Genomic DNA, 27,922 nt, shown 5'->3' with positions numbered 1-27,922 from the left:
ATGGGAATGCGTTCCGATTGGCTGATATGGGGTTTTAGTGACGGTTTTAGCGACGGAAAAAGCGACCGGACTAGTGATGAAAAATAGCGATGGGAATCCTCATCGCGATTGCGAACGCGAAAAACAATTGCCGGCGATGATCATTTCGCCTTGTGGTCGCGATAGTGATCACTTTCGCAAAGAAAAAAAATGATCGTGTGATTCAACCTTAACTGGATGAGGTGCTTCTGTCCATCCGTTATAGAGACATATCATTTAGAAATTTTTCATGAGTTTCCACAATGATTATTTAAACTTATTATTGCATCTCTCCATGTATAAACATGGAAGCCATGAACTCAGGCTTGGGGCTTCAGCACCCCAAAAACTATTTTTGATATCGAACACAGTAATCATAAAGGACGCCTCAAAGGACCGTGTGATATAGAAAATGATGGCTTTAGCAATAATTTCCCCTCTCATCAAAAAGCATAGTTTAAATGATCCCTGGACTTGAACGTGAAAAATCTCTCATTCCTTGTGGCGGATGCATGTGATACATCGGCTGAGGATACCACTATCAGGGTTTGTGGTCTCCTCAGCATTCTTGCCTGTATCTATTCTTCCTCAAGATCCATCCATAGTCGATGTAGTCACAATTCATTATGCCTGCCAATAACCAACGATAGATTTAGCTTTCAGCATTACAAAAACGAAATATAAAACTGATTTAACGAAATGTACAATGCTTTTCTGATGAGTGTGAGTTGACAAAAAATATCAGTACGTACAGACAACCCGCATACCTCCCAAAAACCCAAGAAAACACCCAAGCTTCCCCGAAGCAAGGGCGTAGCCAGAAATGCGCTCATCAGTAGGAGTGCTTGGATAATGGCCGGGTTGCCTATACCGATATTTTGTTTTCGGATTTTCACAACAGGACACCATGCTTTTCATCAAACTAGTGTACATATATATCGATTGCATAAACTAAAAGTTAATTTCATCGTTTGTTACAGGCACAAATTATGAAATTTAACCATATCGATAAATGCTGAGTCAGAGTGTAAGTGCCCCTGGACTAGCGATCTCAGCCGATCACGGGTAACCACTAGAGTTGCGTGAAAATCGCAAATGCGATAAATGCGATGTGCGCAAATAAATGCGACATAGATGCGCTGACTGGACTTTTATGATATTTTTACGCAAATTTGCCTTTTCGACGGCAAAATTCGTACAATTTGTGCCGAGCGCAGTTTAAATGCGCCGCCGACACTCACCGCTTAAAGCATGTGAGCGACTGGCCAGCTGCTAGTTGGCTGGGACTCTACGTGGCCGCGAACTACAACTGGGCGCGGGCTAGCTACACCTCCGCCACTATATGTCTTATTCCTTAATTTATTATAGTTCTATAATATAATTATTTAAAATAATCTGTATTATTTTGTAATGTAACTGTGTTTCACTACATTTCATCGTCATCTACCTCATTATGAAAATAAAAAATAGACGCTACAAAATGCGATGAACTGTTATTGAAAGTGCGATAAAATAAAAATGAAAGTGCGATTTTCACTTATCTCTAGTAATCACCACAAGGGAGAGAATTACGACCCCATAGCTCCATAGAGACAAGCGATGTAAGGCTCATAGGAAAGAATATTAATACAATGGGCGAATTAATTAGCTTTCTACGAAATATTGACATATTTATCAGTGTATACTTTAAAAATTTGAATTCCATGCGTATATCCCATTAACAGGGGTATAGATGAAGCAATATTGGTAGCTGTTTTCGTAAGACTCCGAGAAAAGCGGAGTGGAAAATTGAAATGTGGCGGTCATACAGGCATTCTAGAACTCAGAACGAGTCCGATGGCTTCGCGGACGAGACGGAAGAACATAGGATAGGAAAGAGTCTAATCTGAATTGTAGCACTTTTAGATATTAAAGCGAGGACCCTAGGGAATGGGGACGAGAAAAGACGTAGTAGCCCCTCTTACACCGAATGTGTTATATTCACACGCCCTTGGCTTAGTCAAGGGTGAGCACTACCCACACCTAACCGCACAATTCTCAGAGTTGAAGCTGAAGACCGGCTAACGAACGCAAACTCCGAAATATCCCTGGCTCGGAGCCCATGACCGCTTGAGTTTGTTGCTTGTACTCGCCATGATTAAGGTGGTGCTCGTCCGTAAGTAGCCCTTCAGGCACGGCCTAATGTCCGAATCACATGATCATTTTTTCCATCCCTTTGGAGGAACAGCTCCAGCGATAGCGAAAAAATGACCGTCCCTCGCGACCATTTTCTGCGATCGCTCGAGGGATAGGGTTTTTCATCCCTTTTTCCATTTATCGCCACGCCCCTTTCTCCGTCGCTGAAACCATAGGTTGCACCGTCCTTCAGCCAATCAGAACGAACGGTCGTTAACAGCGACTGTAACGCCACGCTTGGCTTTTCATTGAATGACTGTTTTAAATACGGAAAGTGACGGAAAAAGCGATGGAATACAGAATTATCTACAGTTTATGTTTTTATACTATAAGAATTTTTCGTCTCAAACTGTTTTTAATTACAAAATTAATAATTTTCTAGATCTTCGCCCTTAGTCGCTCGTCAACATTAGCCTACTCCAAACGAAAGGCTCCAAAGGGACCACGGCTTAACGTCCCATCTCAAGGCACTCAAGCATAGGACTGGGCAGCCTCTGAAAAATCTCTGCCGCCCTACCCCTACCATTTCCTTATGAATTACTGAAACCGCACCATTATTTTTTGATAACCCTGTATAAAACTTATTTAACGGAAACTTATTGGTGAGATGCAGAAGAGACAGGTATGGATAGAGCGAGTACTGAGCGGGGAGGGGATTTCGAAACAGTGTTAGAGGGTTGAATGTTGGGTAAACGAGGGAGAGGAGGGAAGAGAATATAGGATTTTTAGAAAGAATAAAAGGGTGTAGGCCTTATTATGAATTGGAGAGGGAAGTACAAGAAGTAAGGGGAAGCTGCTAGAACGCTTCTTAAGTATTCCATGGAAATTTACCTTAATAAATAGAATACTTTCATGAAAAAACTGTTACCCATGCATTCGAATTGACTACACTATATCCGAATAGGCAACCAGCACCCCCTCGGTAAGGCAAATTCCTGGTAACGGCGCGGCGCACCGAGAGGACTCGCTTTCGAGGGAAAGGTTCTTCTCGATCGCGTCATCGCTCTTAACTCGTGAAATAAATGACTCATTGAACGATTCATTTGGATATCCAACAGCTCTCCGAATGCGGTCATCTTCATTCGGAAGTACGGCCCATGAGTGAGTGAGGACGTAGAGTAAACGCGGCATTTGTAAAATTTTAACCTCGGATCGGCGATAAGCGTGCAGATGTTTAAGTCGTTCGTTGCGTCCCGGTCGTCCTTCGCGAGAATGCCACGCGTCTCTGCGACTCGTCCTTGGCGCTGGGCGCGGTCGAATCTGAGCTCAATACGAGGGGAAGAAGGCGGTGGGGGATTGAGAGGGGGGGGGGGGCGAAGAGGGTACAATCGTCGCACAAGACGCCTCGATATTGGCTTGGGACAGGTCAGGGCGAATTTCTTCAGGAAACACGTCATCTGTGAACGGGTCAAAGGACTCGGAAGAAACATAAGACGTGCTCATTGGAACGTCCGCGACCATTTCCAAGATCCAGTCACGCGCCCTTACATATGTCTCTTGACACTGTTTCGACCACATTTCAACTGGCGGGCTTAGTTCCACTGAAGTAATTTCTTCCACGAGAATGAAGTCCGGTGAAGTGATTCGCTCACACCACTGCATGAATCACAGTTGTAGACGGTAAATTTTACGGGGGACATATGCTTTGGTCGGAAGTTGATCGGATTGGATAGCACGATTGATAAAATTGTTGCTACGGGGATTTTGGTAGTAGTGGTTGTTGACTGTAAGAAAAGGAGAGATTGTGTGGCGTTAAAAAGATATATGAAATAAAAGAGCGATATTAGCAAAGGTGGCGTTACACATTGTCCATTTTCTGATATCGGGTTTTCAGGATTTAAGGCTACATTTTATGCTAGATTACTTAGGTTTTCAAGGCTACTTATGCACCATTTGGAGGTCGTCCATGGGTGCTATAAAGCCCAAAAAACACATTCCTAAGATTTAAGGGAGGTTATTCGTAGGAGGTACATCTAAGTCAGCGTCGCCAAAAAAATTGGGCAAGGGGTTTGAAGTAAATAAATACGGGAGGGATTATAATCGGCTTATATAATGAGGTAATATAGTATGAACTGGATAAAATTAATAATGTATCAAGCATCCTTACTCTAGAATTATGATGATTTTGCACCTCTATACTTCCCCTAGCCAACTAATATCTCTCTTCCTAAGATTTTCTCTCTATGCTGACCTCGCCTAACACCTCTTCCAGGAGCATCGAGGTAAGGAATCGTCAGTGGTGTTGTGAGCACGGATTGAGTATTGATTCATGGAGAGTGACGAAATCGCTTAGGATATTTCCTTGTTTCCGTTGTGCAAGCCTAAAAGGAATGGTGAAAAACGATAGCTGAGCATGAAAAAGGGCGATTGCAGCAGTCAATTAGATGAAAATTCACCTGACCTTACGTCGGCTCACTCGGGTCACTTAAGCTCGCATACTATGGGGTGACTATTCCATTGCAAAATATTGCTAGATTCAATCTTAGCAACCTGAAAATGAACGAGACTAAAATATCATTTTATACTTGCCAAAGAATTCATGTTTACGAGGAAGGCAGATTGCAATAACTAAAATCGTCACACCCACACACATCCAACCTCCGATTGTATCTCCTTCTTTCCTTAAACGTAAAGTTCAAAGCTTAAAGCGTCAAGCTTTTCGTAAACTCAGCATCATTTCTATAAGTCATGCCTTCTTTCTTTACCTTCCGCTGCTAACTAACGTCCTTTCTTCCATTAGGGTCTACAGCATCTACATCAACGAGATACTTTGCAACCCACCTAAGACTCGGGGCGATTCCACACCAGGCATGCAGCACTCATCCTAGCCTTAATCAGAAACGTGCTCGCCAGCCGGACACAGTCCAAGCACACAAGACGGCACGCGGTCAGACCAAAAACTAGGAGAGCGCCGTGGATACGAACATGCCACGTACCATGCAAATTTGTATTCTTTAGTAATAGAAGTCGAAAAGTTAACGCAGTAACTGATTCATGCATAAGTTGACTTTAAGCATCTCCTTTCCCATTGCATAGAGCCCAACTACATCATTTTCATCGATAGCGGACACAAGGGAACGCCGCGAGGGGTCATGCCCTGCCTAGAGACAGGAAGCTCCTGAACGCTGACAAGAAAGGAATTTCTACGCGCGTTGAACAGGGAAAATGAACCAGTGAAATACTCAGGCTAGGAAATAGCAATATCTAATTAGAAATATTTAAATCCTGCCGCTTGAACGATGGTGACGTTCACACTTATTTCCATGGAATAAAAAACTCCCTTGAACTGGGCATCGAAAACCATTGTTTTCCCGAGCCACTGCGTAATGCGGGGTCCTTAATTCCAACACCTAGCAACACAAGCCTTCGTAAAATTAAGGAAACTAGAAACGAGGGAATTAAGAAACCTGGGTGGCGTAGTGGTCTGTGAAGTGGATCTGAATGCCAAAAAGTCTATGATTCGATTCCAGTTCCAGGGGAGTTATTTCCATGGTAATAAATATAAAAAATGCCTAAGCCAATTCCAACACCTTGAGCGCAAAGTTAACTGAAGAAAATATTCACAGATATATTTTTCACGTAGGGGTGAGGGATGGCACGAATGACAAGGTATAATGACCAACTCTCGCTAAACCCGGCACCTGTACCTAGTTCCTTAAAAAATATTACTCAATGCAATTCTAACAACCTAATAAAAGGCGCGAATTATACTATGATATCAGAGTTTTCTTGCCGTTGATTACATATTTACTTGGAAGCAGATCACAAAAACTAAAATCTTCTCATCAACAGACCGCCAACTGTATTTCTTCCAGGAAGAGATCTAGAAATCTTTCAGTTTTACCTCCTCACCCACTATGTCCAACACTTCCTCATTTATATTTCCCTCCCTACCACTTTTACCTTTTCCCTGCCTCCCTAGCCCCTCCAATACTGAATTCTCGAATGTCCCTAACCTCTCATCATCCTCCCTCCTCAAGGTCCACATTTTCTTATCGTACTGATTGTGAGTTGCGCTTCGTGCAATATCCTTGACTTTCCGTTGCACTCTTATCATTCAATCATCTACTCTTTTCTGTTGGTAAACATTAGACGAGAAACAATAATAATATTTATGTATTAACGCAATGTTGAGAATATGGGCAGGCGGAGTCAAGGACGATAAGTGATTAGATCCAGAACATCAGGAAACAATATTCCTAAGAATGTGGAGATGTGTGAGAGAAACTATCCGGCGAAAATAAAATGATATTTTCGCATTCCGGGTTTTGAGACAAAGATATAGTGCCGATAGGAAGGAGGGGGAGATGAAAAGTGAGATATAGTAGGAAAGAAGGAATTATGAAATAATGTTAATGGAAGTTAGAAATTATTCACGGAAATAGCCACGGACTAGCCTCTTCCTATGCTGAATTCTCGCACTCGCGCGCGACTCCGTTAGGGCATGCCGCGGCAAGTAGGCCGCGGTTATTTGTCTACGCTCAACGTCCTTACGGTAGAAGTTCAGGCCATATACCTTAAGTAAGGATCATGGTTCTGGCTTCAGCCTCGGGACTACGGCGTTATGCACATGAAGATGATGCCTAGTGGCATTGTGTGTCTGACCGCATAAACTATCCTGTCCCCTAATACAAAAAAAACTGCTTAGAGGAAGAAGATATCTGGAAGTTTAAGTGGATGAACAACTTAATGAGGTAGATCCGGATTCAAACCTCGGTGAAAACTAATGATCATAACTTTTCCTCAGTGTAAATCTACAAATTTGGTTGGGTGAGGCAGTGGGTGTAACTTCATACTGGAGATGGATGTTATGCCAATTCAGGGATGCAAGGGAAGCATCGGTACGGCATGCTGGCTGGTGGTCTGTTTTCTATCGAAAGGAGCCTGGCTAAAATCCTGGTTGTAGGCCTAAGGAATGCCGATCTTGTATTCCTGGAGTACAGCTCGCCATTCGATGGATGAACTGTTAAGCTCCTTTTGCGCCTTTGCTTATGAGGATGTCAATACACACGCTGGGTTTCTCTACAATCTTCCAATCCTTTCTTTCATTAGGGGAAATGACCTTAGAAGACGATCGTCTCTTCTTATACAAACAGGAAAAATAGGAAATTTGAAGGACTAGGTACTGAAAAACTATCTGAAGAAACGTCAAATTTTATTGGCATCAATTTCACGTGCAATAATAATTAAGAGAAAACTGCCAATTTTCCTGGAATTTCGAAACAATACGCAAATGGATCGTTGCCGAGATCATTGATGATTCAGAACCTGATTTCTTATGAAAAGATATTATGCAAGCGACTCGGTAGAGATTTTTAAACAGATACTATATTTATGCATTTATAAACTCAGTGTTTCAAATAATGACATAACGGTAAGAAAAGATCATATTGGTACCACTTAGGCAAACATAAATGTCGCTGGGGAAGCGTGGCAGCTTAGTGGGTAGTAGAGGGCTTGCATTTTGATCGAAGGGGTCCGTACAATTCATCGGCTAAAATCGTCGTAGGAGGTGGTCATTGGTCACTCTTACTTTAATGTGCGCAATTTAGCCGCTTGTGACTTAATCTGGGGTGAGTTCTAACCTTGCATATTTTAACAAATCTTCAAGCTGAAGTACTGTGAGTATACACTCCTGATTAACGATTCATCAAAGGATATCTGCACGGAAATTATGGAGAAAATCCCAACCTTTGGTATGCACCAACTTAGAGACTTCGAAGAGTGATCTAAATTATATTCGATGAGTTTCAAACAATAATGAAAAATTGAGCTCACTTACTACCACATCTTGTCGAGGAAAAATGCATAATACGTTCATGTGTAAAATTTAACTAATCGAAATTTCGTCCTCAGGAGCCGGTTGTGAGATCAAAGAGCAAAGCATGTCCAGGGTAATAATTCTTCTCAATTACGTCTTTTTCCTTTTGTTAGCTGTCTCCATTAACCAATTAATTTCTCCATTATTTAATTATGATAACATTCTTAAGCAGTGGCGCAGCGAGGGGGGTTTTGGGGGATAAACCCCCCCCCCCAGAGCTCAGAGAATTTTTAAGTTAATCCATTTCACCTAATTGGATTAATATTACTTATAGAATAGTGTAAATATTAATAACATATCCCTCAGAAGGCCGTAAAACTCACCATTCTGAACTATTTATCTAAAAAATTTTCTAGGGGAGGGCCCCCGCACCTCCCGCTTACCCTGGCGGGTATTCCACACCCTCAGACACTCCAGTGTTTTGCGCCCATAACCCCCCCCCCTCTCCCCTAGCCTTAATTCCTATCTGCGCTTCTGTTCTGAGGTAATACCTATGCTCTCATAGAACATCTCCAGTGCAATGATGAGTACGTGCGGATAACTTTTCAGAGATTTTTTTTCGAAGATATTACTGTTCAGTTTAGAAAATGGTTATTTTTATACAAATGTGGGCAATGGAATACGAAGAAAGGAAATCGTATCATGAAGATCATCATCATCTATGAAGAAGATTATTACGTCTTACATTTTTGCTGATGCGGGTAACTAGGCCGTGATTTCGAAAGTGACGCACTTGGATACTGGCGCCGGAAAAGCCGGCATCAAATGAATTTTTATCCTTCCGATCAAAGAAAATGCCGAAATAAATTGAAAAAAAGGGATACTGACCCACAAGGTGAAAATTTTAGTATAAGTAACCCGTTTCGGGTTATTTGGCGTTCAAATTAAAATATAACCACCTTTAAAACGGTTAAACGTACACTAAAACTATGCACCCAAATCAAGAAAAAGGAATCTAGTTAAATTGATAATTTGAGGCGTGACTCGGTGAAATTGCTTAATGTTGAATAAAAAACCTTGTAATTTCACATATTGATGGCTGAGTTCTAACAACACGTAGGTACCTCAAATTCGGCCGGTTTGAGAGAGTTATCTTAAACAAATTGTAATAACATTAAAAAAATAAAATACAAGCAAAAAACAAATCTTTGTTTGCAAATGAATGCTTCTTTTTCAGTTTTGTGAACTTTTAGTTTTTAATTTCAGCGTACAATTAAAAAATTAATATTTTTTTTGCTATCCTGAAAAGTTGCTATTTTTGAGATACGTGTTGTTAGAACTTAGCCATCGATATATGATTTTAATAACGACTAGTTTCGTCGCTGTGCGACACCGGCAGGTGCAAGTATTGTCGTCAGGTGTATCTGTGACAATGTCGCACCGAGACGAAATAGTCGTTATTAAAATCATTTATTTGAAAATTTCAAGGTTTTTAATCAAGGAATGTCGAAACGATTAAATTCATTATGATGCAATCTTTTTCACTTACGCAGGATCAAGTAAGGCTATATTTGAATTATAACTAGGATTTTTTTTATTTTCACATTTGATTATTAAGCCTTCTCTAATAACGATCAAGCTGACACTTGATGCATATTCATATTATTATTCTTAACCGTTTCAAAATATAAGTTTCAATAATTTATTTTTATTTTTTTTGGGTCGCAAAATTAAAAAAAATAAAACATGTACGATCGACCTTTCAATTTCCTGCATTTCCATTAGGCGCAAATGTACCCCCCTCCAGCTGCGGAAACGCAAGGGGGCGATCACCGCTGGAACAGAAAAATCGTAACCACGAACGTTGTTTTTCACCAAAAGTAAGTTTTTAATAACATCAAAGTAACGCGGAAAGTAATAGACCATCCCCGTACACCGGAAGTACGACATTAATCCGCCCCTGTAAACCTTTGAAAAGAGAAGTATTAAAAAAATATTTGCAACCTACTTCGTTAAATGCGACTTATATTCGCTCGTGCGCTAAGTTGCCTTCGCGTAAACGATGCCATAGTGGCTAATTCCCTAGCAAAGCATATTTACTCGATTTATGTCGCGATATGGAATACGTAATGATGGAAATTAAGGCCATATTGCATGGCAAAACAAAATTAAGGGAGCGTCCTTATTAACCGGAAGCGCGTGAGGGAGAGAACGATGACTCAACTCCAAATTACCACGGAAATGGAATTTATACACAAATATTATTAACTAAGGATTGTTCTGATAACAATATTAATGAGAAGGATCGCAAATTTCCCGGAATAAGTCGCAAGTGAAAATTATAAAGTGAAACTGCCAAAGTGCTTCGTCTCATAGAATTATTTAATTATAGTAAAGAAAAAAAATTTTACTTACCTCCACTTGTTGATGCCAACGTTTGACGAACCAGCGAACCATGGGTCCAAAATAAACACACAGCGAAACGTAGTTGCACCTTTAAGTCCTTCCCTCAAACTAGGATTGTCATGCAATCTCAGTCCCTTTCTAAACCAATGAACAGTATGCTTCTCAGGATTATCGTTACCCATTTTTATCCAGTAGTAAAACCACTCGATAAGACGCAGGTCATTGTGGTGCACACGCAAATATTTGACCGCTTTGCGAACGCTCCTTAGAACAGACTACGAGCCCGCCTCAACGTCGCGCATAATCATACCGTTGATTCCACACCGCCTTCAACGTGACTTCCAAAGTTGGGGGAGATGATGTTCGCCTCTGATTGGCTACTAGTGGTCACGTGGTATTTTGGTCACGTTGCGAGCTACGAGCATTTTACGAGAAAATAAAAATCACGAAGTTTCACCATGGAAGATATATCACAGATAAAATACTTGCAAGTGTTTTTTTGATCAATGCTGCCCTCTGGCTATTATTCACAATTAAGCGCCATATTTGAACTTAAGATTTTTTGTGAAATTAAGGCAACGGCATTAATGTAAATATCGATATTGCATCAGTCATACCATTCAATGGAATTACGTAAAATAGAGCTGCAATAAAATCTCTCCAAATTGCAATTTTTTGCAAATGCAATTAGCAAAAATAATCAATGTTTGAACTTACGATGTTGTTAGATATTTTCCATGTGATGGATGAAAAGCGAATCTATTATCGAGGTGATAGGAAAAAATACAATATTACAATCTAAATATTTGAAATGATTTCTTATAATTGGAGCTGAAATATCACAAGGTTATTTTTTCATTTCATGAGTAGTCACGGCAAAAATTCCTGTCTATTCACCATCTTCAGTTTCCTCGTGTGTACGAGAATTGCTGAATAACCTCAACATATTCCGCATTTTTCGAAACAAATTAGTTATTTCTCCTAATTTATTCCTTAAATTTAATCCTAATTAATTTCGAGAATGTCTCTCTCCGTATAGAAGCTTTGTAAATCGCTACCTGATCTTTCTGACATTTCAAAGCATTAGGCTTTGATTTATCCTATGCCGCCAACAGGATAGGGTATATAGTTTCATAAATAATGCATAAGAAATAGCTTTTTATAAACCCGCTTTTACTTTTTTGCTCAGGAAGAAAGTGAAATTTTATCCTACTTGTCCGTATTGACATTCCTGGTATTGACCAAGGAAGTGTTCTGAAGCGGCCATTTCATTACTCCTTCATTGAAAATTTTCATACATTACATCCTTGCAAACCCATCTGAACCTGGAGTTTGGTCCTCTTTTTCAGAGAATCCTTTCTTGTAATTTTATAGAAAGAGTGTTATGGAGTTTATTTGAATTATTAATCGCTGTATTTTGACCAAAAAGTATGTAAAATTACTTTATGCGCATGTGACTATCTACAACATCAACCGTTTTACTGGACTCTTTTGTTTGGGTTTGAGATAGAGATGTTTCGCGGTTAAAATGGCGAAGAGTTTGAAAACACCGTCGATATTAGGAAAGAACATTAAGAAACCTCTAACGTTGGTTGATGTTGAGTGCCCAGTGTGTCAGGATGTTTTTATCGAACCTGTTACGTTACCCTGCAAGCACCGTTTTTGCTTCCAATGTTTCGATGGGACGATGGAGAATGTAAGCCTGCAATGTCCTATGTGCAGAACTAGGGTAGGGGGCTGGCTTCGGGCAGCTACGAAGGACAACCGAGTTATTGACGTTAAACTGTGGGAATTAATAAAGTGTGAGTTTTCCGAGTACGTCGAAGCAAAATTAAGGGGTGAAACCAAGGAAATAAGATCAGGTAATTTTATTGCGATTGCCAACTGGTAAACAACAGACCTCCTTCCTCTGTCTGCCAACTTTGTTTACATGGAATCTTGCTCTTGTAACTACGGTTTCTCAAATGAAGTATTATGCCTTATAATTGTAATTTTAATTAATTTTAACGTGATATCATGATTGTTTTTGTTTTCTGTTTACTTATGTAGAGGTTGTGCTGTTGTGTTACTTTTCCTGGTTACTGAGTATAGTTCTTAGTTAAATCGTGTTATTTATAATAAATCACTCGGAGAGTACCTTAAAGGCTTTTAAATTCATTACTGATCCCTTTACTCATTGCTCATTTACTCGCTGAGAAGATTCAAGGTTAATCCGTAAGGTATATTGTTTTGCAGACTTGCCTCGCATTTGTGTTAGTCAGCCTGGGGAAGTTAGAAAGGAATATGAATTACATAAAAAGGCAATAGAGGAGGAACAAAGGAGAAAACGGGAAGAAGAAGAAAGAGCTAGCGCCGATTTAATAAGGAAATTACAGGTATGATGAAAACTCACAAACGTTTTTACTTCTGTTTAGTTCTTAATTTCATAATAAATCCTTGGAGAAGGTTATTTGTGATGCTCTATATGGTGTAGTATTATTCTCTTGTCGAGGATGTTATTCTCAAACCTATAATTCTGGTAATTTTTCCTATGTCAGAAACTCAAAATGATATTTTTTAATTGCCTTCAATGGTCCAAGTTTGACTGTATTTTACAGGTGTTATATGGTATGTCTAGATGGTTCAAATTCGCATTTTTTTTCTGGTTTTAGGTTTTTGTTGTGGATATTTATACTTTCTGCTATAGTTGGGCCAATGTTTTTTTTAAATTTTGAAGTCCTCTTAGTAATCATATTAAGTACTTAGTTTGATATCAGGTTTTGCTGAACGATTCACTTGTTTTTGAATTTCTTGAAGAAAGTGCTGCTATATTGTCACAAGTAATATATTTAAAGACCAACTAACCCCAAAATTATTAGGAGGTATTTCTAAGTTTCATGGATTGAGCTGATGAGGAGTGATAATGTGAACAGCTTGTATCAGGAATTCATTCAATTTATTATTGATAAATTTATGGTCATATTGAGGCCGCATATTACTTGATTCACATATTTTTGTGTACTCAATTCCTCTTTTATTACAAGTAAAAATTTTAATACATGTAAAAACTCTTAGATATAAATTGAAGTAAATTATAGGTTTTTTAGTGTTAATAAGATTCAGTATTGATGTAACTTGTAGTCCTGAACTTATCTGCCTTAAATTTCTTGGTCACCCATAGTTATTCCAGGCTTCATCTACGTTGTGCAAAATTATATCTACATAATGCTCAATCTGAGAAGATCTTTGTTCAAATCATGGTTATGCCAAATGAATGTTTCATAGCTTATTTCAGCTGGTGCAATTTTTAACCTATGCTTGTGTACTAAGTTAAATCTTATTATGCTGTACAAGTGAAAATTTTGCTATTCAAAGTAGTGTTCACTGTACCTGACAATGGCTTAGTAAGCTCAACATAGGGTCCTATTTTGCGATTTGGACTTGGATCTTGAACATGTTGTTTGATTACTCCTGTGAAATTTGCTTAGTTATATATATATGGCATGGTTGGGATAGCCGATCTCTTGTTAAATATGTCTGCTAAAGCCTGCCTTATTTAATACATCTTCGACAGGAGCATCATGCTTAAGGTATGAGTGGTAGAGTGACCCATTGTGGCTAGTCTCTTGGCCAATTGGCCACCTTAGTTTCAATTTTGATATGCTAATATGTGTAGAATTGAATGAATTTTAATCTCAAGAAAAGTTTTACCAGCTAAGGGAAGGTACCAAGAAAGTTAAATTATGATTTGAAAGTATTTTCTCTTGTGATTTTATGTTATGTAGATGCCATGGAATTCTATTAGTGACCTTATGCTGCATGAAATGTGTGCTTCAATGTGAAACTATATGATAAATTAACTGTTGCTGAGTTGATATCTGAAGTAATTTTGTAGTATTATTTTTATATGAAATCTTTTACAGGAAGAGGAAAATGAAGAGTTGACCAAAAAGACGGTGAAGATTATGAAGGTGTTAGAGCTAGACGAGGAGCTGGCTAGGAAGATGATGCTGGATGAGGTATATCTTCTCCTTGCATTGTTTATTTTCTTTCTGGGCAGATTTAGTCAGTCACTTGTAAAATGAAATTCATGGATTGATTGGCACAGATTATTGGCGTAGGAAGGAATTTCGCTCAGGGGATCCAAAACCAGAGGGAAACATTTTGGAAAAATAAGAGTACTAAGTAGAGGGTTTTATACTAATTTTAACACTTTCCATATTTGAAAAAACGTCATTTGTCAAAGAAATCTTTTGTGAATTCATTACTTACAATATTTTGTTTTCTTTTATGAAGCAAAGTCTCTGTGTTTTCATATTTTGGGGGGTCCGGACTCCCTGGACTCCCCCTTGCAATGCCACTGGCACAGATAGGCTTTCGGGTTGTCCTGTGCATCGATTCATCTTCTAGTTTTGCTTATACTCTGTTCATTTTCTCTTTGTGAGTGAGCTGGTGTAGCTAAAGCAAGTGAGGGGAGGGAGAGTATCTCGGCATGTGACTTTCCCTTTGCCAATCAGCAAACAACAGGCATGGCCTCAGTCAGTCGCTCTCAGGCCTCCGCCAAGTTAACATAGTGAATTTGTTCGTGGAGCAGTGTTACCAAACATCACTCTTTCTCCTTGCATGCCTTAAAGTATGCCTTTCACCCAGTGTACCTCATTCAGTGTGGTAGATGACAATGCCATGGGATTCTGTGAAGGGATTATCCTCAGTACCTTACTAATGAGTAGGTATATTGTCTCGGTGCCGGGCCCAAAATAACTGGAGCCAGTGGTGTAACTATGGGGGGGGATAAGGGGATAGATCCCCTCACAAAAATAAAAAAATATTAAAAATAGTAACTGCATCTGCTTAAAGTTAAACTTTAAGTGCCAAAATGATGTAAAATTTATTTCCAGACATGTCATTTTTCAAAAAATTTTCCCAGAAACCAGTTGCCTGTCCCCCACCCTAGGACCCTTCATCCCCCCCAAAGCCTATTCCTAGTTACGCCACTGCCTGGGGCCATCCATGACTCCCACGTTTTCAGTGACAAAGTAGGGAGGCTATGTACATTTGGCAGTGTTAATTTCAAGTTTTTCATGGATATACACAATTACTGATACCACTTATTTTTTTGTATAAGAGCGCGACCCGGGTTTCAATGAATAATCATCATCATCATCAGGCACTAATTTAATTTAACCCTTTCGCTGCTGTTCAATCTCCGAAAACCTACTCCTCACATGCGGCGAAAATGTTAAAATGCGTTTCCTGGGCCCATGGAGCAGGTACTTCCAGGATGGGTGTGGTACACCCTCCGAAGGGTCGCTAATCCGCGGCCCTATCCTCGACGAGCTCATCCACGCAGGACCGTCTCTTCGACCCTACCTCCCGAAAAGTGACCGCTCTGACTGCAATTTGAAAATCAATCACTCAATCCAATCATCAAAAAATGATTGTTTTTATCGCAATCCTGTCAATCAAGCAATCAAGCATGTCTTTTAACCGTATTTCTACGATGAAAAATAACGATTTTGTTAACTTTTCTAGAAACGAGGCTGCGGACAACCGGAAAAATGGCCATTTTAGCAAAGTTAACAAAATTGTTATTTTTCATCGCAGAAACACGGTTCAAAGACGTACTTGAATGCTTGATTGACAGGAGTGCGATGAAAACAATAAGTTTTTGATGATCGTATTGAGTGATTGATTTTCAAATTGCAGTCAGAGCGGTCACTTTTCGGGAGGTAGGCTGCCTGCTCGTAGGGTCGAGGAGACGGTCCTGCGTGGATGAGCTGGTCGAGGATAGGGTCGCGGATTAGCGACCCTTCGAAGTGCTTCGGCGAAAGTACTGACCGTTTGGCTGGGAGGAAGAAAAAGTACGTCCACAGCAGTCTGCCGTGCGGACGTACTAGGTACGCAGTGAAAGGGTTAATAAGGCATAATTAGCGCCTGATGATGATGATTATTCATTGAAACCCGGGTCGCGCTTATATAAGAAAATAAGTGGCATAAGTAATTGTGTGTATCCAGGAAAAACCTATAATGGAATACCACAAAGTAAACCAAGAGTTAGTGAATAGTGTTAATTTCGCTCCTATCTCTCTCTCTCTCGGATATATCACTACCCCTCCCCCATTAGCCTCACGCCTGTGCTCTCACTAAAGCTCACCCGCAAACATAAGGTGAATGGAATATAGTCACTTGTTACATGAAATTCATGAACTGATTGGTGCAGATAGATTCCTAGGTTGTCCTCTGTGATTCATCTTCTAGATGACAGTTCTGCTGACGTTGCAGCAGGTGTCTGAAGCCTGAAGACTTCAAACCAAAAGATATTTCTGCAATGCCAGCGATACTGTCATTTAGAAGATGAATCACAGAGGACAACCCAGAAGCCAGTCTGTACCTGCTGAACCACTCCGGGGAATCCTCCATAAACTCATGAATTGATTTTTTTCACCATGGTTTATCAATCCTCTTTATACCTTGGGAAGAAATTATCATTGACTTTTTGAAATAAGTATTTTTCGTACTCATGTGCACTCAAATAATTACTTACAATCATTGCTATCATTACAGTTTTTGTGTGAAACCCATTTTGTATAGTGGGCATATTAATAGCATAAAATCCTTATTTTTCCATGATTATTTAAATTTTATACCCTGATTATTGCTTTTTGGTCTACAGTTTTGGTTTTGGACTTTTTAAAATAAAATTTTCAAGTCATATTTGTTATTCATATGCTGATATTGGGTATTATATGAAATCACTTATATATACGTTTTAATGGAGAAATGGCACGGTTAATTGCTTTGATGCACTGAAAACCTGATGATTTGGAATTGGATATTAATTTTTTTCTCTATTTTTGCCTCAATGAAGCAAAATTATTACAATAAGTACTGTTTAAGACACTATTATTTGAAATGTATTCATTCTCCTGAATCAGAAACTATAATTTTTCCCATGCATTTATTTTATTTTGTGCTATTTTTCAGATGAATCGGTACAAAGTTACTAGTCCAAGTGGATCAACAAAAAAGACTGTTCAAATGTCATTAGACAGTAAGGCAAGCTCAAATCAACCAAAACGAACTGAAAACAAGGAAAATAAAGCATTGAAAAGCTCTACATCTACTATGAAAGGTCCAATGGATATTTTTCTGGGTAAATATAGTTTTCCATGTCCAAGTCTGAATGGTATTGTAGATTCAGTTATATTACCTTATAAGGGATAAAAGAAAAGGTAATATTATTGAGGTGAGAGTATAGTAATCAGGTAACTTAGTTAAATGAAAGTATTATACTACATATATGTTTTTCAAATGGATTAGTTCCAATGCATTAAAACAGAACAATGTGCCCTTCCTGGGGAATAATTCATGTCAAAAATTCGAGTTGTGAACATGAATCAATGACTTCAAGCTTAATTATTGCCTAATGTGGATTAACAGACATGGCTAGAAGTCAAATGTTGTGTGAAGATTGTCTATTCTCTGTCTTTATTTTCTGATGTTTTCCACAAAATTTCCCTCCCTCGTTTTTGGAAATTATTGCTCACTAATTGACATTTTTGCCTAATAATAGTAGAAGCCCAGGTTATTCTCGAAATTTCTGTGTCCCTACTCATGGGCTATTGATGTTTTTCCTTGAGGTGATAGCATGTTTACACTGTCTTCGTGTACTGCAAAAACTCCAATAATAAGTTCTAATGGTTCCTGAAAAGTAGCTCCTTATAACCATGTTCATCCCATATCAGTTATATGGATGAAAATGAGAAAACTTGAAAAAATATTCATTTATCATGAAATTTGTCTGTTGGTTCCTCTGTTGAGTTTTTTTTTAGGCTTGTTATTTTTATGTACTTTTTCTACAAATGAGAATTTCTCTCTTTGCCTTGCATATTTGATGACAAATTTTTTGATAGAATATTATCTATGTATCTTGTCCCATTTTTAACTCTTCTTTTCTTTGCTAGGTAAAAAGAAAGCATCATGTAACACAATGAAGCCATTGGCATTTGGAAGCACGGATAATGTAAAGGGTTTCCTGAAACACGATTTGCTTGCAGGTTAGTTTGTTTAAATGGTCTGCTGTAGAGATAAATTTGCATAATTCATCATTAGTGGCTGCAGAAGTGATTGTGAAATGAGAAATACTTTTGTTCTTGGAGCTTTGTTCTTATCATTACAAGCATGCTGTTGCATGCTGTGATTCTAATGTACTTAACTTCAATTTTTGAAACTCATCAACTGCTTTCTTGCCTCTCCAAATGTCAGTTTCAAATTATTTTACTATACTTATGAACTAAGTTTCTTTCTTTAACTGACATCTCTATCCAGAGAAATAACTAATATTTTATTCTTGCTACATGAAACGCTTAACCAATTCCTCTTCATTCTTTTGTTTCTAAGTGCCTCATCCTGTAAATTTCAATCCTGTTATTTCAATACATATGTCCTACCAACTTTGCTTGTTTTATTTTTTCCCTGGCCAACAATTTATTGTTTTTAGTGTTACTAAATATTTTTTGCTCATTGGGCCGTTCATCTTTGGTCTCTATGTAGAATTGTATACAATCATGTAACGGTTCCGATTTTAATCCTGATGCCATGAAAGAGCTGCCATGTTGGTACTTCCTTGCTGTCCTTTTGCCTTAGCTTTTTCCTTAATCCTTTTGCCTTAGCTTTTTTATGGGGTTTGACCTCTTACCTTTTGCATAGGGTGGTGACTAAATTTGGTAATTGCTTTTGTTGAATTAGGTGTTGCTAATGACTTCACAAACGTTTTACTTTCTTAAAATAAAGTTGTCACCCACGTTTTAAATAAATCTTTTATTCTTCTAAATTGTTGCTCACATTTTTTATTGTTTTTTGTAGTAAATTTATGAAGTAAGTGTAACTAATACCTATGTGATCAATGCCCCTATGTTTCCAAAATGCTCACAAGTGTGTTTTGTTGTTTTTATTGAATTACCAATTTTTTCCTCAACTATTTATCTAATGTATTCATTAAAAGTCCCTCTGCTCATTTGTGTTTCAGAGGGTGAGAAAGGCCGAAGTTTAAGTAGTCTGAGCACTGGAAGCTGTGATAGTATCAACCAAGAAATGCATCACTTTAAGCCAATCAAGGTTGCCCCGAGGACTCCACCGAAGAAAATGCCTGGTAAGCTTACTTTCCTCCCTTATAGTTAAGAATTGAAAAGGTGCCTCTAGATTATGAGCCAGCACATATGTTATGCTGATCTGGTCATAATTACAGAAGAAGATAAATTAGAAAACTAATGACTTATAGCCCAAAGTGAGTGTTGAGAAAGGAATGGTACAGAGGGATTGATGATACAGAGTCTTAAATGAATGTTGAAGATGACAAAGAGTGATGGTTGAGTTAACCCTTTCGTTACTAACAACGAAAATATGTGGCAGGACGTTTCTTGATGCAGGAATCGAAAGGAGCAAATTTTCGTTGGAGATTTTTCTACACAGGAGAATGAATGCCGAAAATATAAGATTCCTTATGCTCCCCCTTTTATGACGTTCCCGGGTTCGCAAAGTCTTACTTACGGGAGCCAACAAAACTGGAATTAAGCCGTACCCTCAAAATCCGGGAGCAGGTACCCGGACCACTCGTCTTATATTACCCGTCTTTGTGTAAGCGATAAGTAAGGGATGGTAGGTAGATGTGCGGTCATTCCATTGTTCATTGTCAGTTTTTGAAATAAATATTTGTTCCTTTCTCAAAAAATATAAACTTAAGAATTGAATTCTGTCTTTTGAGCAGGGTTTACAATTTTTAAACAAAATTCTGCAATAAGTATTAACATATATTTCGATTTCAGTATAAACATCAACATGGAAATTGTTGCTGCATTAAATGCGTTAATATTGAGGGTACAGCTTTTTTCAAAATTTGAAAATTCTCTGAATAAAACGAGGAGTTCAATTCAAAATCTGCACTTTAAGTGCAAGCAACAATTATCCATACAGCTAATTCATATAAACAAAGCATGATTGACCGTGAACCAATGCCGCTGGTAGGGTTATAAACCCCGAAAGGAGGGAGCCCAACTACCCTCGGAGTCTGAGATAATGTGGAGTCCCCACTAGGAAGGGTCAAAAAGATTGGAGCTGAGAGTGTATGATTATCCGAGAGACCGTTCTTAACAAATGTCCTGGGAAAATGCTCAGTACTGAGGGGATGGAAAAGTCTCTTGGGGCTCAGTCCAGCAGTCATGCTAAGGAGAGAACTCCACCGTCTCGAAAGGGTTAAGATGAAATATGCTTGATGTAAGCCTGGGATGATTCAAAGTGTAGGGTTTGTACTGTTCTGGTTAATATTAGATTTCATAACTTAAAATCTAAAGGTTATGCTTTTTTATTTAATAATCGATACTATGTTGTCTTTGAAATTTGCACGTGAGTGCTCCCCTTATTGCCACTTACTAGAAAACTAGGTTCAAGTTTTTCCGATTTCCTTAATCCTTTGTGAAAATATATTAGATGTTTATATTCAATGATTATTTATTTAATAATTTAGAGGCATAATTACTGTTTGGATATAAGTTTACATTCTGCTTTAATGCATGTTTTGGTATTTTTTATGGATTCATCAATATCATTAATGTCTATTCCAGATGGAAGAGTAATTGAACCAAAACTAGTGAAAATAACACCAGTCCACCTTAGCCCTGGGATGGATGATAAATCAGGAAGGATATCACTGCAGAAGTAAGTATCATTCACATCTCTTTAAACTTGTTGCAATAGATCCATACTAGATAGAATGGTATACGCGCCATGTCTACATTATGATTAGTATATGCATCGCCTGAGAATTAAAAATTTGTCTAGTCCATGCCGCAGAATCCAAGCATGCCCAGAGTGACTGCCTCCATGTTCTATTCGAATTCATGCCATGATGCTCATTAAATCATCTCATCGCATGAGAATTACCTACAGTGGAACCTCGTTAAAGCGAGTACGGGCTATAGCGACACCCCCGCTATAACGAGAGATAGCCGATGCACCCTCAATTGACCCTATAATAAGCGTGTTAAAAAATTCGTTTTTACGAGACCCTTTCGGTGTTGGCTCTCGCCATAGCGAGGGTTTCACCGCCGGAAGACTTTCATCAAGACTCCTTAACCTCTGTAATTGCTAGCGATCTGTTAGAAATGAAGTTACTGGAGTGCTCAGTCTCAAATTTATGTGGTAAACTGTCGTTCGATAAATATAATGATTGACGAAACAATGCTTTGCATGATTTTTATTCAGTGCGGCGCTTATAAATTGTTTGAATTGTTAGTCGTTATTTGAGTAAGGAAATTTAGTGATGCAAAAAAACATCGCCTTTCGTCTGGATTTATGCTTACGTTTATGGGATAGATGTTTATCTGTCGCCGCACCACTCCTGTTCCTGTATATCTGTTCGCAACAGGTATATTGGCTATTATTTGCTCCACCTCCGGTAAAGCGACAATTCGCTATAGCGAGTGTTTATTAGTGCACCGTGGGGTGTCGTTATATCGAGGTTGTACTGTATGTAATTCTATTTTACACTCCTAATTTATTGAAGCAAAGTCCTTGTTTGTCGATATGAATGGATAAATCAATGATGTCACCAGAGTGCCACCTCAAGCTTTTAAAAAATGTATGTCAAGATACAAAGAAGATTCACTCACTGAATATTGATAGCCATCCTTGGTGTATTTTTGCCAAAGACTGATTTGATTCTTCCTGTCTGTCCATTCTGCTCCCAATGGAATTCAGCTTATGTCATTAATGAAAATACGTGAAACGGAAGTACATAGCACCCCATCCAGGATATTCTCTTTGGACTAAATTTAAGCCAAAATTAAAATAAAGCAGTGCGAAACTGATGTCTTCATATAGTGATTTCACATGGTGTTTCCATGCTAGACTGTCTTGGTCATTCTCAATCTTGAAGAGCAAAAAGAAAGCTTAGGCAATACTGACTAATGACAATGAGCAAGGGCAACCTTGCCTACAAAAATGTTATAGCTTTCATTCTGCTGATGGTATGACTACTCTGCATGCTCATCGAACCTTGTCCCCATACGACTGCCTCTTGTGGAACTTGGTGTGATGTGACGGTTTGGCACAGTGTCTAGATTATGATTTCTGCCATCACACAATGATTTAATCCATCTCCATAACTGCTCTCCTCAATGCCTTGCATAGGTTTAAGCAGTTTAAGCATTTAACCACTTACAAGCAAGGTCTCAGAACACATCTTGTTCGTATATCGAGGACTTACTGTATTTAGAATGGTATTATCCTATTGTATGATACTGAATTCTTTTATTGAGAAAATGGAACAAATGTGCTTGTTTCTATATATTTGTATAATTTAATCTCTCATATTATACGCTTGACTCTGACGCTATTTCACAGTGTGACTGTAAGTTTGGGAGATTGAAGAGACATATTTTGACAAACATTGTTTTTTTCTTGAAGGTTCCTAAAAGGAACGTTAATATGAACTTCATTATTACGAACCTCCGGTTTTTCAGTCCTGTGCACTTCGTAATAATGAGTCCTCTGAATCAAAAATCATTTGCCCCTAACTAAAGGCTCCATCTAGACACTCTGCCTCTTCTTTTTCAATGGTAGCAGTTTTCTCTCATCACCTGTTATTTTCAGCACCTCATTCCTTTTCATCATCATCATTTTTATCTTCTTCATTCTCCTCTTAAATTGTATCGGGAATGCCTTTAGTGTGCTCTTATTGCCCTTTATCAGCACCCATGTTTCTAACTTGCACAGCTCCACATCAGACTTTTCACTAGCTTTTTCCCTACTTTTCTGTGCAAAGTTCCTCATGTTAATACTTCCCTAGGGAGCTATTAGTGAACGCCAATCCAAACAAACCGTCTCATTGAATTATTGAGTGAGAGTGATTTTGATAGAAAGTCGGCAGTTGACAGTTACCTACTTCCAGCTTTCGGACGTAACTTTATGTTTAAGGATGTAACTTATGATTATTTGTTAAACAAGTTAAGGAGGTACCTTGTCGAGAAATTGTAAAGACAGTAATTTTTCAAAATTTAGTAGTTTGACTAGGTGTAAATGTAAAATAATGTGTAGTGATTTTTTTGTATCTTTTTTCTTATTCTTGTTTATTATTTTAGGTGCCTGGGTAGTGGTGAGTTAAATCTTGTGTCTGCAACGGATGCCGCTCAAATTTCGCCGAGAAGTAATGTTGTGAGGGAACTGTTTCCACCTGTCATATCTCCTAATGAGCCCCGGGGTCCATCAGCTTTTTGTGGTAAGTTACTAAATAGTGTGTAGATTTTATTATAATGGCGTAAAAGAGTATCTTAGGTGGAAAAGAAATCAGTCAGTCATAGTTTTAATGTGTTTGCTGCAGAGCTGAATGTCCCTTTCTGGGTTCAGACTGCCAAGGGCCACACCAAGGTTTATCTTGGAGCCATTGCCTTGAGGTTGCTTCCTCCTGTGACCAGCCACCAATGGGAGGAGGTGTGAGGGAAGTAGAGGAATATATGGCAACCACCAATAGGGTGTTTTCCTATTATTTTTTTATTGCCTAAATCGAAAGATTATTACTCCTGGATTACGTATTTCACGCTTTTAGATTTTTAAATGACGATATCTATTTTTCGCGATTTCAAATTTCATTATTGTGAGGCACTCAAATGTTAAGGAATGTCTGATTATATGACTGGAGGTGCATTCGAAATTGCCAGAATTCACGATTTGAATTTTTTGAGGGGCCTCTCAAAGTTCTTCTAAGAATTGCTTCTCTGTATTCTAGGGATTTGACGAAAATAAACAGCATAACGCAATGAACACATATTATCCCCCTACTCGATTAATGCACAAGGGAGGGTTCACACTCAACCGTGAAAACCTAAAAACCGTGAATAAGCGATGAATTCTGTCTACCGTGAAAAAACTTGGAAATAGCCGTGAAATTCGTCATAAAACCTTAAAAAACCTCTCAAACTTGATTGTAGATCTACCAACAATGGATCAAAAGAAAAATCGATATGTCAATCACATTTCAAGGTCAGTCACTCGCAGACACTGTCCACGCATTTAGCTACACGCATATATTCGAAGTGCAAATATTGGTCCATGTGCCGTGAAGACACTCAGGCCTTAAGGCAGTGATTGGAAGACCGTTAATCAAAGTGATCATTAACCCTGGCGAGAAATCAGACACCTCTTCACTTCCCTGTCACCCTCCATTTTCCCACTCACAACCTTTAGCCAGCCCTAAATTTTGCTAATGATTGGCGATGTCATGCGAGCGCTTTTATTGCTGCGCTTGCATTCCCGTCGTTTATCACGTTTGCTATAATTTTAGTTAATGTGCGGCCAGTGATTGGTATGTGATCAATATTTCTTCCTAAAATGGCTGATCAACAGACCGTGAATTTGACAAAATTTAGATCGTGGAAACCTGGAAAAAACCGTGAATTTTATAATTAGAGTGGGAATCCTGACAAAGTTGTAATCCTCAGAAAACTCTCATGTGTGGTATGCTGTCAACTGGAGGTGTGTGGGTAAAAATGAATATCCAAATGCTATGCTGCAAGCCGCATCAATTAGGGGAATGACATGTTAAAAAGGAACTGCACACTTTGAGATCCACCTTGCCTTTGTTAAAGTCCTTTACTGTTGAGGGGATGAATTAATTCCTATACCTATCTATTTGGCAAAATATCTGGCTTATTATCATTTCTGTCAGCCTTAGAAATATGATGAGGTTCTAAGATGATGTTCTCATTGTCACTTGGAAAGAAATCTATCCTTAATTGCTCAAGCAAGCAAAAAAAGAGGCAGCACTTAGCCTCCGAGTCCATTGCTGCTTGACCATGGTTATTCATGCATGTGCTAAATATGTTTTTCTTGTGATTTTTTGTGCTGTAGGTACTGGAGCCCTTGAGATTGACAGGGGCAGTGAGTCTAAGAAAGATAGCTCTGGTCCAGTTGAGCCGAAAGTGCCCAAGAAGGATGCTGGACACGTCAGCATAGAGGCCAGTGCCGAAGAGGAGATGGAGGAAGATGAGTCGAAACATCCTCTGAGGAAACGGAAACGTAAGAGACAGACCTGTGTTGCGGAAATCAGTGGGCAGTCGACAAGTGAGATGCTGTCAAGTAGCCTACCTCTGGATCATATGCGAGGAATGGGAGAAGGCCACAGTAGTCAGTATGATCCGTTAGTTATTGCATCAGACATCGGCAGCTCCAGGACAGGTGTTTCGGAGGCATTCCTCCAGCAGCAATTTCTAATGGAAGCGAAGTTGAGGCAGGAGAGGGAAGATATGGAGTTGGCCCAGAGGTTACAGCGGGAGTGGGAAGGTGAAGACAGGAGGGTAGATCGAAGAAAAGGTACATCGCTGGAGTATGACCTACGCAGGAAGTTGCCCTCCGAGGTGAGAGAGAAGCAAAAAGGTCGAGTTTGTAGTCGTAGTTTACCATCCAAGGTGAACAAGTCCCCTTTAAAAGGTCCCAGGCAGCGATTGCTGGGAGAATTGATTTCCCGCCAAAGTAAAGGCGGAAAGTAGCATGGATGCCTTCTGCTTCACACGTTGACATGATATCATGCTTGATATTCTTGTCTTCTCTGCCAATTTTACTTGATAAACTTCCAAATGCTGGGTCTTCAGGTTGTGGAGAAGTTTCATATACCACAGCTTTGTGTTGGTCATAGTATGTATCTGTAAATCAAGGTGCTTTACCATGCCAAGAGTTTGTATATATATTCAACTTGTATATTATAATTTGGCTGGTTGTTATAGAGTCATAAGAAAGACATATTTTTTTGACCGAGTGAGATTTATGTTGATACTCTTGGGAATAAACCTGGTGGTGTTGCTGCCTTACAATTGATAAAAGATGTAACCATGCTCATTTTCTTGCTTCAATGGAGCCGATGGTTTAAAAGTCACTGGTGGTAGATGAATGGATTTTTCAACTGATTTGATTCAGACTCGTATATTGAAGGACCTACCTGCAGGTATTGTTTATCTGTGCAGCTAGTGGAGTTTTCATACCTCATTTTCATAACCAGCACTCAAGGGCCATCCATTTTTTGCCTCTTTCCATTAGATTGGCAGTTGTCTAATTCTAAAGGGAAATCTTGTTACAACCATCAAGCATGGTTGTTAATCTACTGCTTACATGTTCTTGGTACCTGTCAGATATTCTGAGTGGCATAGAAAAAATATTGGTAAAGAAAATTTTATTCCTTTAATATGTAGAGTCCATAAAAATGTAGATATGAAAAGATAAATATATGTGACAACATCATTGAGATGTTTGTCTTTGTTAGCAATCCAAGTGCTCTAAATAAAATGTGTTATGATGCAAGAGTCTTCTCCCAGTTTGTCTTATGGAAATGGGATTTGTATTTTGGTTAAAAATCATTCCTAATTGCACAAGTTTTATTGAGGAAGAAAGTATCCTTCTCGAGCTCTTCTAAATGCTTTAATAATATATGTTGTGATTTTGTATCTGAATATCTTAATGACAGAGTTATTCAGATAATCAAATAGAGTTAATTTTGCAAATTTATTTTGTGGACTGTCGATTCCACGGAGGGGATCATGTATTAGCATTGGTAACATTTTCTTTAGAAGTGATGTGAAGTAATGGGCAAATGTGAAATTCAAAGAATCTAATGCAAAGCTTAGCTTTCTCTCCTTTGGGATATTTGATCTCTTTTGCTCTGTTAATAGTTTTATGAAGTATGCCATAAATATATTTCTTAGTTATTTCTATTTTCCTTGTATAATAGTTAAAAAAATATGAACTTCCTGTTTTCTGTGGATAACAATTATTTTGAAAGGACAAAATATGGACAGATTGAGGAAATTTACTTGTTCTGTTACTATTTTTTGTATTAGTTATTGGAATATCAAAGCAAACAACCAATGCATCGAATGATTGACATTTGAGTTTAAATTTTTTAATAACAGTCCTTTAAATGTTCTATTTCTTTTCAAGTCATGTGTTGCTTGTTTTTTATTTAATTTACATCACATTTTCTGGACAATAAGAATTCATATGAAGTAGAAATTTTGTTTTTAGCTAGAATTTCTATCAGTTACATGACTGAAAGCCTTCGAGGATTGAAAGGCATATCACTTGCTTCCTAACAATTGGAGGAATCATACCATTGTTCCTATTGTGTTTGTAGCTATATCGTGAAGGAGATAAAAATTTTGCCCTTATTTGGTATTGTAAAAATGTGAATAAAAAGTTTAATTTTTGTGCAAGACATTATTGCATCATTTGGCAAGTGTTTGATTTCATCAACTCTTTATTGGTCCCATTAATAGAAATGAAAGGGTGTATATTATACACTCTATTGATCATGTTCAACTGATACTACCATGGGGCCGGGTCACTGTCTCATTAGGTTGGTCCTTATTTTAAAAGTTTTCGAATTTCTTTTGGGATGCCCCCCAGTTTTGTTCCGTTTGGTGAGAAAATAAATCTTGTAAATTATTTTTGCTATCAGATACGGGGAAAACGTGCTGCATTGCACTTATGGTTTTGAAATTTTGGTATTATTGGGTGTTATTCGGACATAACTGAAGATGATGT

The 27,922-nt window shown here is 38.5% G+C and overlaps 2 protein-coding genes across 3 annotated transcripts in view; one reads left to right on the top strand and one right to left on the bottom strand.

The window, feature by feature from the left end:
* Positions 1 to 10,694, bottom strand: part of LOC124161005 (cryptochrome-1-like) — a 71,545-nt gene extending 60,851 nt beyond the window's left edge. Inside the window, exon 1 of one of the 2 annotated variants that reach the window (XM_046537140.1) lies at positions 10,370 to 10,694. In XM_046537140.1, coding sequence (XP_046393096.1) covers positions 10,370 to 10,542 — 173 coding nt within the window. In that variant the 5' untranslated portion in view covers positions 10,543 to 10,694. The remainder of the gene's footprint in view (positions 1 to 10,369) is intronic. The other variant, XM_046537141.1, reaches the window with a different exon arrangement.
* A 1,128-nt stretch (positions 10,695 to 11,822) lies between these two features.
* On the top strand, positions 11,823 to 27,593 carry LOC124161004 (E3 ubiquitin-protein ligase RNF169-like). The gene is made up of 9 exons (XM_046537138.1): positions 11,823 to 12,222; positions 12,596 to 12,735; positions 14,263 to 14,358; positions 17,324 to 17,492; positions 18,304 to 18,396; positions 19,368 to 19,490; positions 20,959 to 21,052; positions 23,476 to 23,612; positions 25,241 to 27,593. Exons 1-9 carry the CDS (start codon positions 11,889 to 11,891, stop codon positions 25,876 to 25,878), a joined length of 1,824 nt encoding a protein of 607 aa, XP_046393094.1. The 5' UTR covers positions 11,823 to 11,888; the 3' UTR covers positions 25,879 to 27,593.
* Positions 27,594 to 27,922: the final 329 nt, after the last annotated feature.

The sequence above is a fragment of the Ischnura elegans genome, chromosome 6 (genome assembly GCF_921293095.1).
Source record: "Ischnura elegans chromosome 6, ioIscEleg1.1, whole genome shotgun sequence".
NCBI classification, from domain to species: domain Eukaryota; kingdom Metazoa; phylum Arthropoda; class Insecta; order Odonata; family Coenagrionidae; genus Ischnura; species Ischnura elegans.
The sequence above is the reverse complement of the archived record's forward strand: the minus strand, read 5'-3'. Positions and strand labels throughout refer to the sequence as shown.

Excerpts from the sequence above, each read along its gene's own strand:
- LOC124161004 (XM_046537138.1), top strand. The coding sequence starts at position 11,889 with ATGGCGAAGAGTTTGAAAACACCGTCGATATTAGGAAAGAACATTAAG. Across the intron at positions 14,359-17,323 it reads GGAAGATGATGCTGGATGAG|ATGAATCGGTACAAAGTTAC; the intron begins GTATATCTTCTC and ends GCTATTTTTCAG. Across the intron at positions 17,493-18,303 it reads TCCAATGGATATTTTTCTGG|GTAAAAAGAAAGCATCATGT; the intron begins GTAAATATAGTT and ends TTTCTTTGCTAG.